This window comes from Aquarana catesbeiana, linkage group LG07 (genome assembly GCF_042186555.1).
Source record: "Aquarana catesbeiana isolate 2022-GZ linkage group LG07, ASM4218655v1, whole genome shotgun sequence".
Lineage (NCBI taxonomy): Eukaryota > Metazoa > Chordata > Amphibia > Anura > Ranidae > Aquarana > Aquarana catesbeiana.
The window spans coordinates 107,138,092-107,154,238 of NC_133330.1; the positions used below are offsets into that span (position 1 = coordinate 107,138,092).

The following is a 16,147-nucleotide window of genomic DNA, read 5'->3' on the forward strand; positions in this document are numbered from 1 at the left end:
CCTTGCTGTCACGCAAGCTAGCCTTCCTGATGGCTATCACCTCGGCCAGAAGGGTGTTGGAGTTGGCGGCCCTTTCAAGCAGGGAACCGTACTTGATCCTTCAGAGTGTTACGACCTGTTCTGTCCTTTTTGCCAAAAACCGTGTCGGCCTTTTATTTATATCGGGACATTATTTTGCCTTCTTTTTCTCTTAGCCTCGTTCAGTGGAAGAGAGACCCCTGCATTCTTTGGACGTTGTTCGGGCAGTCCAGGTTTATTTTTCTACATCTGCAGAGATCCGAGGATCAGACGCTTTTTTTTTTTTTTTTCTTTTTTTTTTTTTTTTTTTTTTTACCAAACGGACCCAGGAAGGTGCAGGCAGCTTCCATTGCCAATTGGGTACGTCAATTGGTCATTCAGGCCTATGGTCTGAATCCCTTTAGGTTGAGAGCTCATTCTACCAGGGGTGTAGGAACCTCCTGGGCTTTTTGCCATAAGGTATCTGTTGCTCAGATTTGTAAGGCTGCTACCTGGTCTTGAGTGCATTCATTCAAAAAATGTTATCAAGTGGATGTTTGAGCAGCTGAGGATTTGGCTTTCGGCCTCAGTGTACTGCGGGCTGCCGTATAAGTTCTGATGGCTATTGTTTGGCAGGGTGTCTCCCTCCCCTCAAGGCTATTTCTCTGGGACGTCCCAGCAGGTAATGAATATTAGCCTGACTCTGTGTCCCATGATGTATGAAAAAGAAAATGGGATTTTTACGTCCTACTTACCTGTAAAATCCTTTTCTTTGAGTACATACTTCCTGTATTGGGGGGGGGATATAGGGGATCACTTCCTGTCTGAAGACCTTTGGTCTACCAGTGTCCATTCACCTAATGATGTAGTATAACCCAGCAGGTAATGAATATTAGCCTGACTCTGTGTCCCATGATGTACTCAAAAGGATTTTACAGGTAAGTATGATGTAAAAATCCTATAATTCGGCACATCTCTGAAGTACATGCACATTTCCCCAAGTTTTATCTCCTAAAAAACCCTGCAGGTATAGAATAATACCCGTTAATTCCACCATTCCATTCCATGCAGTGAGCTCATAACTTCCACTAGTGAGCTGATAGGACTGTCACTGCTGCTCTGCAATCCCATGCAGTGTTGTTAGCTTGGTCTAAATTTCTTCCTGGTGTACTACAGAGCTACATGATGACATCACCACTAACCCTCTCCTCATCTCAAACTTTTTCTTGTTTACATTGTCAGTAGATTCAGTGGAATAATACTTCTAACATTGTTATACTAAACTGATGAAATGTTTATTGATGTTACCCATTGCCACACCTCCAGCCAGCCCTTTAAGGGGTTTTGATTCCTGAGAGGGAAGTTCTGGCTCATGTGACTGTTCTGATTGGCTGTGACATAGTTACATAGTAGGTGAGGTTGAAAAAAAGACACACGTCCATCAAGTCCAACCCATGTGTGTGATTATATGTCAGTATTACATTGTATATCCCTGTATGTTGCTAGCATTCAGGTGTTTATCTAATAGTTTCTTGAAACTATCGATGCTCCCCGCTGAGACCACCGCCTATGGAAAGGAATTCCACATCCTTGCCGCTCTTACAGTAAAGAACCCTCTACGTAGTTTAAGGTTAAACCTCTTTTCTTCTAATTTTAATGAGTGTCCACGAGTCTTGTTAAACTCCCTTCTGCGAAAAAGTTTTATCCCTATTGTGGGGTCACCAGTATGATATTTGTATATTGAAATCATATCCTCTCTCAAACTTCTCTTCTCCAGATATCCTCTAATATCTATATACTAATATCCTCCAGACCCTTTATTAGCTTTGTTGCCCTTCTTTGTACTCGCTCCATTTCCAGTACATCCTTCCTGAGGACTGGTGCCGAGAACTGGACAGCATACTCTAGGTGCGGCCGGACCAGAGTCTTGTAGAGCAGGAGAATTATCGTTTTATCTCTGGAGTTGATCCCCTTTTTAATGCATGCCAATATTCTGTTTGCTTTGTTAGCAGCAGCTTGGCATTGCATGCCATTGTTGAGCATATCATCTACTAGGACCTTCAGGTCCTTTTCCATCCTAGATTCCCCCAGAGGTTCTCCCCCCAGTGTATAGATTGCATTCATTTGCCACCCAAATGCATTATTTTACATTTTTCTACATTGAACCTCATTTGCCATGTAGTTGCCCACCCCATTAATTTGTTCAGATCTTTTTGCAAGGTTTCCACATCCTGCAGAGAAGTTATTGCCCTGCTTAGCTTAGTATCGTCCACAAATACAGAGATTGAACTGTTTACCCCATCCTCCAGGTCGTTTATGAACAAATTAAATAGGACTGGTCCCAGCACAGAACCCTGGGGGACCCCCACTACCCACCCCTGACCATTCCGCGTACTCCCCATTTATTACCACCCTCTGAACTCGCCCTTGTAACCAGTTTTCAATCCATGTACTCACCCTATGGTCCATGGCAACGGACCTTATTTTGTACAGTAAACGCTTATGGGGAACTTTGTCAAATGCTTTTGCAAAATCCAGATACACCACTTCTACGGGCCTTCTTTTATCTAGATCGCAGCTCACCTCCTCATAGAAGGTTAATAGATTGGTTTGGCAAGAATGATTCTTCATGAATCCACGCTGATTACTGCTAATGATACCGTTCTCATTACTAAAATCTTGTATGTAGTCCCTTATCATCCCCTCCAAGAGTTTAAATACTATTGATGTTAGGCTAACTGGTCTGTAATTCCCAGGGATGCATTTTGGGCCCTTTTTAAATATTGGTGCTACATTGGCTTTTCTTCAATCAGCTGGTAACATTCCAGTCAGTAGAATGGAAGTAGAATTAGAAACAATGGTCTGGCACTAACTTGATTGAGTTCCCTAAGTACACTCGGGTGCAAGCCATCTGGTCCCTGTGATTTATTAATGTTAAGTTTCCCAAGTCTAATTTTAATTCTGTCCTCTGTTAACCATGGAGGTGCTTCCTGTGATGTGTCATGAGGATAAACACTGCAGTTTAGATTACCGAAGCCCCCGATTCCCTCGTGAAGACTGAGGAGAAGAATAAATTCAATACCTTCGCCATCTCCCCGTCCTTTGTAACCAGATGTCCTTCCTCATTCTTTATGGGGCCAATATGGTCTGTCCTCCCTTTTATACTGTTTGCATACTTAAAGAATTTCTAGGGATTTTTGTTTGCTCTTGTGTGTCTTTTATGTTGTATGTTAGCAGTCCTTATTGCACCCTTACATTTCTTGTTGCATTCTTTATAAAGTCTGAATGCTGATGATGATCCCTCAACCTTGTATTTTTGAAGGCCTTCTCCTTTGCTTTTGTATGCATTTTTACATTGGGGTTAAGCCATCCAGGACTTTTGTTCACTCTGTGGGATGCATTGGCTAATGCCCTTATTTAATATGCTCTTAAAGCAAACCCATCTCTCCTCCGTGTTCTTTGTTCCTAAGATTTTATCCCAATTTATGCCTTCTAGCAAGGTTCGTAGTTTAGGGAAGTTGGCTCTTTTGAAATTCAGTGTCTTTGTATTCCCCTTGTGTTTCCTATTTGTGTCATTTATACTGAAGCCAATTGACTTGTGATCACTGTTACCTAGATTGCCCCATATTTCCACATCCGTGATCAGGTCTGTATTGTTGGTAATCAGTAGATCCAGTAACTCTTTATTTCTAGTTGGTGCATCTACCATCTGACCCATAAAATTGTCCTGCAAGACATTTAGGAACTGGCGAGCCTTAGATGAATGCGTGGTTCCCTCCGCCCAGTCTATGTCTGGATAATTAAAATCCCCCATTATGATAACTTCCCATCGTTGCTGCTAATCCAAATTGTGATAGGAGATCTGTCTCCCCTTGCTTCCTCAGGTTAGGGGGCCTATAGCATACTCCAAGTATTATTTTCCCCTTAGCCTCATCCCTTTGGAGCTCTACACATAAGGATTCCACCTCCTCCCTAGCTCCCTTAGTGATGTCATCTCTCACATTCACTGCGACATTATTCTTGATATATAGGCATACCCCTCCCCCTTTTTTATCCTCTCTATCCTTGTGATAAAGGGTATACCCTTGAATGGTTGCCAGCCAATCATGAGAGCTGTTGAACCAGGTCTCTGAAATTCCCACAAATTCCAAATCCTCCTCGTACAACAGTATCTCTAGTTCTCCTATCTTGTCCGCCCGGCTCCTGGCATTGGTGAACATGCCACGTAGTTTAGACGGGTCGCATATCCTCTTATTGGGTGTTCCAAGATTGCAACTAGGACTTGCTACTATACTTATCTTGGTTTTATGTGCTTTGGTCAAGTTTGGTCAAGCCTAGTTTAAAAACCCCTCTAACTTTTTGGCCATCTTCATTCCCAGCTGATCTGCACCCTACTCATTTAGGTGCAGTCCATCCCTTCTATAGTACTGGTTATCGACTGAGAAGTCGGCCCAGTCCTCCAGGAACCCAAACCCCTCCTTACTACACCAGCTCCTCAGCCACTTGTTTACTTCCCTAATCTCCCTCTGCCTTTCTGGTGTGGCTTGATGTACCGATACTATTCCTGAGAATACTACCTTGGGAGGTCCTTTTCCTGAATTTAGCTCCCAAGTCCCTAAAATCATTCTTTAGGACACTCCATCTGCCTCTGACTTTGTCATTGGTGCCAATGTGTACCATGACAGCTGGGTCTTCCCCAGCCCCTCCCAATAATCTGTCCACCAGATTCGAGATGTGCCGAACCCGAGCACCCGGGAGACAACATACAGTTTGGTGCTTCAGGTCTTTGTTACAGATTGGCCTCTTTGTCCTTCTAAGAGTTGAGTCCCCTACCACCAGAATCTGTCTTTCCTTTCCCTTCGCTCCCCCCCCACTCTCACTGGAGGAGTTCTTCCACCGGCAGCTAGGAGAGTCCCTCAGCTTCAGCTGTGCTGGTCCCTGACTGGTTTCACCAATGTCACTCAATGGCGCATACTTATTGGGATGCTCCAGCCCTGGATCGGCCTTCCTGGCACTTCCCCCTCTACCCTTCCTGACTGTCACTCATCTACTCTTTCCTAGTGCCTGCACCTCTTTGTCTCCACTTGCCTCTGTGCTGGCCCCTGCCATGTATGTTCCTGGCTCTCCTTTAGTAGGGAGGGACTTCTCAGTGCTGACAGTTGCTTCCCCAGATTCAGAACCTGGGCTTCCAGGGAAACTATGTGCTTACATTTTGCACAGCAGTATTCACCCTTGATCGGATGATCAAGAAACACATACAAGGCGCAAGATGTACAACGAGTCACCTCTCCACACCCGCTGGGCACCGTACCTACTGTTTTATTGGGATTTATACCCTGTCCAAATTACCCAACAACTAGCTTCCTGGCACTAATACTGTGATTCTGTACTTGCCAAATATCCTGCAGAAATCGCCCTCCACTGAGTCTGGCTGCAACCATTTTAACTGTGGGCAGCTAAAGCTGGTGCCTGTTCACTTCCTGGATTGATGCAAACACACAGAGGCACACCTCCAGTGTTGCAGCCCTGCAGTTCTCATTGGCTGTCTTATGACTCATCCCCCCCTCCCTTCCTGGCAAACTCTCACGAGAGTGAGAGAGAGCTGTGCATGAAGTCATAAGCCTAGGCTTTTTACCAGACGAAATAGGAAATAGGCTGTATAAGGTATTGGCAGAAAAAAATGCTTTTAAAAGTCGATTCACGATTCGAATCAAGTGTTTTTTTTTTTTTTTTGATGGACACTGCGCTGGTCCTGAGGAGCTGCGGGCAGGAGTTTTTAGACATGGGCCGCGGCTTCGGCCTAGTCTGCAGCATCCAGCCTTGCGGACTAGGCCAAAGCCACGGCCTCACCTAAAATCTCCTGCCTGCAGCTCCTCAGGACCAGCGCGGTGTCAGCGCTGGTCCTGGTGAAGAAAAATCGATTTGCTGAAAATTTGAATTGATTTGACCTCTCAACTCGATTCAAGATTCAAATCGATTTTTTTTTCCCCAGCCCTAGCTTGTGCTTCAAGTAGTTTGCACTGCATTGTAACACAGACACGGGTTAAAACTACAAGTGCGCACTTGATTAAGACACCACTTCACTTCAATAAGAGCGGTGTGGGGAAAAAAAAATTCAAAATGGAAGTTAATTGGTCGCTATGGGCATCTGCACAAGTTGAGATAGAACTTGTTTAAGACACTGTTACTACGCCCCACCAGGATTTGGTACCATCCTTGTATTTCTTTCAATGCAGGAACTTCGCTATAACAGCAAACAAATTGACCAAAGAATGTTCCAGTATTTCCTGCAGATTTGTTAATTCAGACTTATTCTATAAACCATACAAATGGCAAAAGATGACCAGAAGATGGTAACCCCTTAACAACCAATAAGATTTCAGCTTACTGAAGTCAGCTGATGTGACTTTTCATTGGTTTGAATTGCTTAATTTTGCATATTTTCATTGATCTGCCCTGCCATATTGCTTTTTTTTTTTGTCTGAGAAGGTACACTTATTTTGTTTGCCCTACTGGGGGTGACATAACCGATTACCACAGTTCCCTCCAGAGATGCATAATTAGCTCAATCTGACCTTTGCAGCCTCCATAGATTGTTTGCATCTTGGGCCAAAAGTCCTTCCGTGTCCTGGCCATATATGCACAATAGTCGCTTCAAAATCAATGAGTTTTATCAGCCTGTGTTTCCTGGTCAGAGACTGAGGTAGACAGGCTTCATAGACTTCAATGTGCAGGCGTGGTCAGGACACAGAGGACTTGCGGTGCAGGATATAAACAATCCCCAGAGGCCAGAGCCATTAGATGGAGGTAAGTATGCATCTCTGGAGAAAGGAGGTGGGTGAATATATTTAGTCACCTTAAAGGGGCAAACAGGATAAGAGCACTTCTCACAGTAGCTATAAGGCTGTGCAACTTTTAAATGCTTGTAACCTGACATTTACATTTATCTCTCAGCCTCTTTCAGTTGGATTCAGAGACAGAAGCCATACAGAAATTTCATGAATACACAATCAAATTGCGTCCTTTTTATGAAAGTGCAAGGCAAGGACTTCGGCTAGACACTGTCCAGCAGCTTACAGACTTTCTGCGCAGCCATCCCAACTGGTCTTTGGCACACGTGGCAGTCGAGATGGGACTTCGAGAAAGCTTTAGACACAATGGCATTCTAAGGTGAGGGAAAATAATTATGCAATTCACTAGAGTTGGGCCGAACACCCCCCAGTTCCGTTTGCGCCAGAACTCTTGAACATTGCAAAAGTTCAGACCCCAAGTCTATGGGTCCCATAGACTTAATAAAGTCTATGGGACCCAAACTTGAAAAATCAAAAGTGCCCATTTTGAAGGCTTATATGCAAATTTACCTTTAAGGGGGTATGGGGGCTCGGGTACTGCCCTGGGGGACATCTATCAATGCAATTTTTAATTTTTTTTTTAAAAAGATAGTTTTCAAAGGAGAAGTGATTTTAATGATGCTTAAAGTGAAACAATAAAAATGAAAAATTCCTTTTAAATATAGTGCCTGAGGGTCCCCATATTCTGCCTGTAAAGGGGGGCATCTGTACCATGTATAGAACCTGCTGCAGCAAAATGACATGTATAAAGAAAAAAAAATACATTTTAAATAGATTTTTCCCTGCAATCTTTCTGTATTTTGTAAACAACGGCTTGGGGAGCTAGTCTGTATCATGAGGCCACAATTTAGTGCACTCTGAACAAGATTAGAGGTTTTTTGGATACATTCCGGTGTGTCTTTGGCAGACTTTGGATGGAAATAACTAATTTTTGCACCACAGTGAGCAAGCCTTATGTGAAGAAGCCAAATTATAGTACACTGTTTTTTTAGATCAAGTCTGGTGTCGCTTTCGCAGAATTCGGATAGAAGTAACAGGTGAGGAAAAATTGGGCTTTGGGTGTTGGTGCCTTCACACCGTATCCCTATAGAGGTACTCTTAAAAAAAGTTTATTTTTGTATGTTTTGTTAAGAAAAATAATGTCCAACAATAACCTCAAAAGAGAAGTTTCAAAATAAGTTTACAAAACTAATTTGGAAATTGCTTTATTTTTTCATCTCGCCATCTTCTTCCTCTTCTTCTACTCCTCGTAAATATAATACATTATTACGCCTTATTAGAACTTCTCCAAGATGTCCAGACAAGGCCCCATCAATATACTCTTTTTGTACTGGCGAGCTGCGTGTTCAAATAGTCATCCACAGAGACCAGGTATACCTTGTATTCTGTACCCCACTTCAATTTCTCATTACTGGCTTACCAGTAAGGCCGTTAAGGAATAGTTTTTGGTTTAGTTGCAAACTCATTCTGCAGCTGATGCCGCCGCTGATCTACAGGCCAGTGAAAGGAAGAAAACATTTTCCTGTGGAATGCTGAGAGAGCAGGAAATGGCTAAAGATACTCTTGATGAAAACAAGAATAGGCATTTCTGTAAAAAATAGAAAATATATGCACCAGTCAAACAGGTGTTGGAACAGGAGGGGGGCCATCCCCAAACAGTTTCCATGAAGTTGGGAGCATGAAATTGTCCAAAAGGTCTTTGATATGCTGACACCTTAAGAGTTCCCTTCACTGGAGCTAAGTTGCCAAGCCCAACCCCTGAATAACAACTCCACACCGTAATTCCACCTCCACCAAATTTGGACCAGTGCATAAAACAAGGTCGATAAAGACCTGGATGAGCGAGTTTGGGGTGGAGAAACTTGACTGGCCTGCAGAGTCATGACCTCAACCCGATAGAATACCTTTGGCCCCATTCCCTTGAGCGTTTTTAGCTTGAAGCCTGAAGCTACAAAACGCTGGAGGGGAAAAAAAATCAATTATTCTCTATGAAGATGGTTCACATCTCCACTCCAAAACGCTTGAAGCCAGAAGCTCCAAAACGCCTGAAGCTCAAACAAGTTCTGGAACTTTTTTTTTTTTTTTTTTTTTTTTTTTTTAGGGAGATAACAACAGCCATTTTTCTGCTTTTTATATTGGTGACCATTTGACCTGTACAAAATCACGCAACCTTTCTGCCTGAAAACGCTACGTTCAGGTGTGATTGGGGCCTTTGGGATGGAGACTTCCACCATCAGTGCCCGACCTCACCAATGCGCTTCTGGAAGAATGGTCAAACCATCCCATAGATACACTCCCAAACCTTGTGGACAGCCTTCCCAGAAGAATTGAAGCTGTTATAGCTGCAAAGGGTGGGCCAACTCAACATTGAACCCTACAGACTAAGACTGGGAGGCCATTAAAGTTCATGTAAAGGCAGCCATCCCAATACTTTTGGTAATATAGTGTACAGTGGGGACGGAAAGTATTCAGACCCCCTAAAATTTTTCACTCTTTGTTATATTGCAGCAATTTGCTAAAATCACTTAAGTTATTTTTTTTCCTCATTAACCACTTCAGTACAGGGCTTTTATACACCCTTCCTTCCCAGACCAAATTTTAGCTTTCAGCGCTCTCACACTTTGAATGACAATTACTCAGTCATGCTACACTGTACCCAAACCAAATTTTTATCATTTTTTTTCTCACAAACATAGCTTTCTTTTTGGTGGTATTTAATCACTGCTGTTTTTTTTATTTTTTGCAATATAAGCGAAAAAAGAGAAATTTTTGAAAAAAAAACACTTTTTTTTTTAGTTTCTATTGTAAAATTTTGCAAATAAGTAATTTTTCTTCATAAATTTGGGCCAAAATGTATACTGCTACATATCTTTAGTAAAAATAACCCAAATTAGTGTATATTATTTGGTCTCTGTGAAAGTTATAGAGTCTACAAGCTATGGTGCAAATCATTGAAAAATGATCACATCTGATCACACCCGATGTACTGAAGGCCTATCTCATTTCTTGAGGCCCTAACAAGCCAGGAAAGTACAAATACCCCCCAAATTACCCCTTTTTGGAAAGCAGACATTCCAAGGTATTTAGTAAGAGGCATGGTGAGTTTTTTGAAGTTGTAATTTTTTTCCCACAATTCTTGGAAATTTTTTTTTTTTTTTTTGCACAAAATTGTCATAATAACAAGTTATTTCTCTCACACAGCACATGCATACTTGCAATGACACCCCAAAATACATTCTGCTACTCCTCCTGAGTATAGTGATACCACATGTGTGAGACTTTTACACAGCCTGGCCACATACAGAGGTCTAACATCCAACTAGCACCGTCAGGCGTTTTACGAGCATAAATTGCACATCTCATATGATGACAACCTATCACACTTTTGAAGGCCCTGGAGCACCAGGTCAATGGAAACGCCCACAAAATGACCCCATTTTGGAAAGCTAACACCCCAACATATAATCTATGAGGCATAATTAGTCTTTTGAATGGTTCATTTTTTTTCCCAAAGTTTTTGGAAACTGTGGAAAAAAAAATGAAAACGCATTTTTTTTTTTTTTTTTTTTACACAAAGTTGTCCATTCATAAGATATTTCCAACACCTAGCATGTACATAGCAAAAATGGCACCACAAAATACATTCTGCTACTCCTCCTGAGTATGGCGATACCAAATGTGTGAGACTTTTACACAGCCTGGCCACATACAGAGGCCCAACATTGAAGTAGCAGCTCCAGGCATTCTAGAAGCATAAATTACACGTCTCATTTCTCAACCACCTATTACAATTTTGAAGGCCCTGGAGCACTAGGACAACGGAAACGCCCACAAAATGACCCCATTTTGGAAAGCTAACACCCCAACGTATAATCTATGAGGCATAATTAGTCTTTTGAATGGTTCATTTTTTTCCCGAAGTTTTTGGAAACTGGAAAAAAAATGAAAACGCATTTTTTTTTTTTTTTTTTTTTTTTTTTTTACACAAAGTTGTCCATTCATAAGATATTTCCAACACATAGCATGTACATAGCAAAAATGACACCCCAAAATACATTCTGCTACTCCTCCTGAGTATGGCGATACCACATGTGTGAGACTTTTACATAGTCTGGCCACATACAGAGGCCCAACATCCAAGTAGCACTGTCAGTTGTTCTAGGAGCATACATTACACACAAATTCCTGCCAACCTATCACATTGTTGAAGGCCCTTCATATTTCTAACACATAGCATGTACTGTACATACCAATTACAAACCAAAATACATTCTGCTGAGTAAAGGGTAAAGAAAAGATTACCTGCAGTTTTAGTAGTGCAGTGGTCCACAGAGAAGAGCATCGGTCCAGGCAGCAGGCAGGAACGTGGACAGCGACAGCAAAACAGGCAGCAGGCAGGAATAGTCAGTACAGGTAGAGATGTCAGCACAGCCAAAGCATTAGTCCAGATAGCAGGCAGGGATGTGGTCAGCAGCAGCAAAAGGATCGTCCATGCAGCAGGCAGGAATACTGTCCATAGTTAGTACATGCAGCAGGCAGAGGTATGGTCAGCACAGCCAGAGTATTTGTCCAGGGAGCAGGCAGTACCATCAAGCTTAGGGCATCGGTCAGGAAAGAATGGGGACAGGGGTAGAGGCTTCTCCCACCCAAATCGCTTTTAAGCCTCCGGGCAACCAGACCCTGTTATGGGAACACAGAAAACCAAAACAGTTTTTCTGAACTCCGAACACTATTCTGGAGCCCCTCACATATGTGAGACCCCTGTGTAGCAGGGTGAAAGATCAATCCAAGGGGCAGGAAAAAACATGGTCAACAGGCCGAGGTCAGTGCAGGTAAAAGGCAGAAATAGACGGTAGGCAGAGGCATAGTCGATACAGTCCAGGGTCAGTTCACGTGAAAGGCAAAAACATGGCGGAAAAACAATGCAGACGGTAGGCAGAGGCATAGTCGAGAAACAGGCCAGGGTCGGTTCACATGGAAGGCAATGATATGGTTGGTTGAGGAAGGGAAATATTCAGGACAGAAATTAAAAACGGGGAAATGGCAGTATTAGAAATATGGACTAATATTTTTCCAGAGTGTGATATCACCTGAAGCATTCTCCGATGCAAAGGCCAGGTTGGGAGGGACAGTCGGTACAATGGAAGCTGGTATCTTTGCTAATTCCTTTTTTGGTGCACACCCGACATTTTTTTTGGCGTCATCTTCCGGATCCTGTTGGTGGAATATGGTCCGGGAAATGGCGCTCATGTAGTCTGCTGACAGAATCGGAGCGAATGCTTTCTGGGGGGGATACTTTCTGATAAATCAGGGCAGTGACAATGTCTTCAATAAACTTTATGAAGGTTTGGGTGTTTCTGTTGATTTTTGGTAGATTATGAAAGAATTTAAAAGGGCCAAATGAAAAAAGTAAATTGCGACTTTTTTGTACCAGAATAAGGATTTTCTTGTTGAAAGCTAGGGCTGCAACAACTGATCTTTTTAAATCCCCCCCCCCCCCCCCCCCCCCCATGTATTTATTGTACTCAGTGATACAGGTAGGCTTGCGAACGGTACCGCGTCTTCTGTGAAGTTCCACCGAGGTGTCATCGTGGATCGTGGACATGATGTACACGTCTTTTCTATCCCTCCACTTCACAGCCAACACTTCTTCCTTCCTCAAGCTTGTCGATTCCCCCTTGGAATGTTTGTGGTGACAAGACACTGTGGGAAGCCCTTTCGGTTTTTTCTAGTTGTACCACAGGCCAAAGTTTGTTTGAGATGTAGGTGGCGGAGAAGGGGCAAACTAGTATAATAATTGTCCATATACATATGGTACCCCTTTTGGAGGAGTGGGAATGCCAACTCCCAAACAATTTTCCCACTTATTCCCGTGTCCGAGGGACACTCAGGGGGCTGGAGCTGGGAATCTTTGCCTTTGTACACGCGGAATGCATACACATAACCGGTGGCACTTTCACAAAGCTTGTTAAGCCCCATCCATACCGCGCCCTCTTACTGGGGATATATTGCTTGATTCCCAGCTGGCCTGTGAAATGCACCAGGGATTCGTCCACAGATATGTTTTTTTTCAGGGACATAAACTGCGGCAAACTTCTGGGAAAAAAAAATGAATTAGGGGGCGAACTTTATATAGTTTGTCAAAGTTTGGGTGATTTCGGGGGGGGGGGGGGGGGGGGCACTGTGAGTTGTCATTGAAATGCAAGAAGCGCATTATGATTTCGTATCGGGACCTGGACATGGCTGATGAAAAAACTGGCATATGGTGGATGGGTTTGGTCGACCAATACTTATGAATTTCATTTTTTTTTTTGTAAGCCCCATGTTCAGGGTTAGGCCTAAAAACAATTTTAGCTCCACTACTGTTAGGGGTTTCCACTCAAAAGGGCGGGCATAGCTGGAGCTGGGGTTGGTTGCAATAAATTGTTGGGCAAAGGGATTAGTTTGGTCCAGGATGCCTTGAATCAATTCGTTAGGGAAAAATAAATTTAAAAAATCCATTTGTGAAAATCCTGCAGTGTTGACCTGCACACCCGGCTGTGCTGTAAAAGGGGGGATCGTGGCTGACCCTGTGGTAGAAGGCAGCCACAATGGGTTTGCCAAGGAATCTGGAAGATGGGTTTGGGCCCTACTTCTTTGGCGTCCACTTGTGCTGGGCCTTTCCTCCTGGGGTCTAGCAGCGCTTGTACTGGGCCCCTCCTCCTGGGGTCTACCGCCGCTGGCACTGCTGGTAGCTGCCATGAAAGGACATAAAAACTTCCATAGCGTAATACGTTTAAAAGAATTTATTTATAAAAAACAGTAATGCACTTACAGTTATGCAGAAAGTAAAAAGCGATGGATTAAAAACACGAGCCGGCCAGCTCTCGTATGCTGCCAGTAGCTTCCGGGACTAGCGCGGTGATAGTATTTAAATGTTTACGTGTTAACATATTGCATGAATTTTTTTATATTTTTATTTGTGTAGTTATGATTCAATCTTTTAATAATTTTCAATTTTTTGATCACAAATCATTACACAGCGCAGGTTTTTTTCTTAAGATATCTGTAGTGTGTGTGTCTCACATTTTTAGTTGCAGCTTTTTTTTCACTTTATATGTGATTTAATACTATACATATGATTGATCTTGGGATAGCACAGGAAAAAATATTTTACTGCGCTAAGTACAGGGATATCATGGACGAAAACCTTCTCCAGAGTGCTCAGGACCTCAGACTGGGCCGAAGGTTTACCTTCCAACAAGACAATGACCCTAAGCACACAGCTAAAATAACGAAGGAGTGGCTTCACAACAACTCTGTGACTGTTCTTGAATGGCCCAGCCAGAGCCCTGACTTAAACCCAATTGGTCATCTCTGGAGAGACCTAAAAATGGCTGTCCACCAACGTTTACCATCCAACCTGACAGAACTGGAGAGGATCTGCAAGGAGGAATGGCAGAGGATCCCTAAATCCAGGTGTGAAAACTTGTTGCATCTTTCCAAAAAGACTCATGGCTGTATTAGATCAAAAGGGTGCTTCTACTAAATACGGAGCAAAGGATCTGAATACTTAGGACCATGTGATATTTCAGTTTTTCTTTTTTTAATAAATTGCAAAAATGTCAACAATTCTGTGTTTTTCTGTCAATATGGGGTGCTGTGTGTACATTAATGAGGAAAAAAAATGAACTTAAATGATTTTAGCAAATGGCTGCAATATAACAAAGAGTGAAAAATTTAAGGGGGTCTGAATACTTTCCGTTCCCACTGTATATTGTCCCTGACCATGCTTGCTGGACCATGTGTCAGCAGTATGGTAACCTGACTGCCTTGCCCAACGATGCCAAAACATTGCCTTCCATGTGATGGTACAGAGCTGGAATGGCCTTACGTGCAAAGAAATGGTGACTGGGAACCTACCATTGTGGTACAGCACATTCTGAATATTCACGGAAGGGGGCAGAATCCACCAGACAGAAAGGCAGGAGTTGTGATGCCAGAAATTTGGCTGGAATTTAGACGCTGGGCATGTGGGTGGCAGGGAATGTATTATTATTATTATTATTATTATTATTATTATTTTATTATTTTATTTTTTATTTTTTTTCAGTGCAGCAGCTGGGGCAGAGACATTAGCTTGCTATACTCTACAGATGGTGGTATGCTGCTGGCAGACCTGTTGCAAGGACTTGTGACACTCTTTGCTATATCATCATCACTGTCAGTGGAGGTTTTGCTGAGAGGTCATAAGATATAGCAGGGGTGGACATAAAAGGTGAGGAGAAGAATTGTGTCCCTTTTGTGGGGCTTTCAGGTGGGGCCAACGGGCTGAGTGGTGGGAGGTTAAATACCTTTAGAAGCATGTGGTACCCAAATGGCTGGTGTTTTTGTCACGCTTGATCTACTTGCAGCAGAGGTTGCAAATTGCAACAGTGCGATCAGCTGCACATGTGCTAGAAAAGGCCCACACAGCTGAGCTGTGGGAAGTGGGCCGGAAGATAACTACTCCACAATCTGAAGGAATAGGATGGCTGCCTCTGGAGGACATCCTGCCTCATTGGTGTTGTGTCTTCCCCCTCTCCCTCACTTTTCTCCTCTGCTCTATGCGGCACCCAAGTCGCGTCAGTGACATCATCATCCCCTCCATCCTCATCATTACTGGAGCCAACTTGGCAATATGGTGTGGCTGGGGGGGCTGCCAATTGTTTTATTAGTGTTCTCCCCTCCCTGTAAGCCCATGTTACTCCCTTCCTCAACCTCAGCACCAACATCAGAAACAAGTAATGCCTGTGCATCGTCAAAAAGCAAGTGGCTGACACTGTGTTCAAATAATTCAGCTGACTCTTCCATGCATGATGCTGGGGCTATGGCAGGAGTAGCTGTGGACAAGGAGGCAGAATAGGTTGCTCTGGCAGCTGCTGGGCTACTAATCTCAGCTTGGGTGATAGAGGATTAGGAGGATAAGGATGGTTTAGTAAGCCAGTCCACCACGTCCTCTGCATGCTGTGGTTGGATAGCACAGGCAACAAACATCACTAAACAGACAAAAATGCTGCTGGCTGTAAAATCTCTCCACTATAGCCAGTGTTATCCTTCAAATAGTCATTAATTCATAAAGCATCTGTGCTGCAGCGTGTGTGCATCGTCCCTACGATAGTTTTGTTATGTGTAATGTTATATGATGACGCACTTTAGTGATTAATTTATGAACCTTGCACTTTTATGAATGTAATATATTTTGCACTTTTGCATAAGGACATTTTTGGATTGAATAATGTCTTGACTAGATTTTCTGCACATGGTAATTTTATTTAGCG

General features: G+C 43.0%; 1 protein-coding gene across 4 annotated transcripts in view; it reads left to right on the top strand.

The window, feature by feature from the left end:
- The window catches only part of PLA2G6 (phospholipase A2 group VI), a 256,973-nt gene that overhangs the window by 13,181 nt on the left and 227,645 nt on the right, over window positions 1-16,147 (top strand). For all 4 annotated transcript variants that reach the window (XM_073592600.1, XM_073592601.1, XM_073592599.1 and 1 more), the window contains exon 3: window positions 6,952-7,167. In XM_073592600.1, the coding sequence (XP_073448701.1) occupies window positions 6,952-7,167 (216 nt within the window). The remainder of the gene's footprint in view (window positions 1-6,951; window positions 7,168-16,147) is intronic.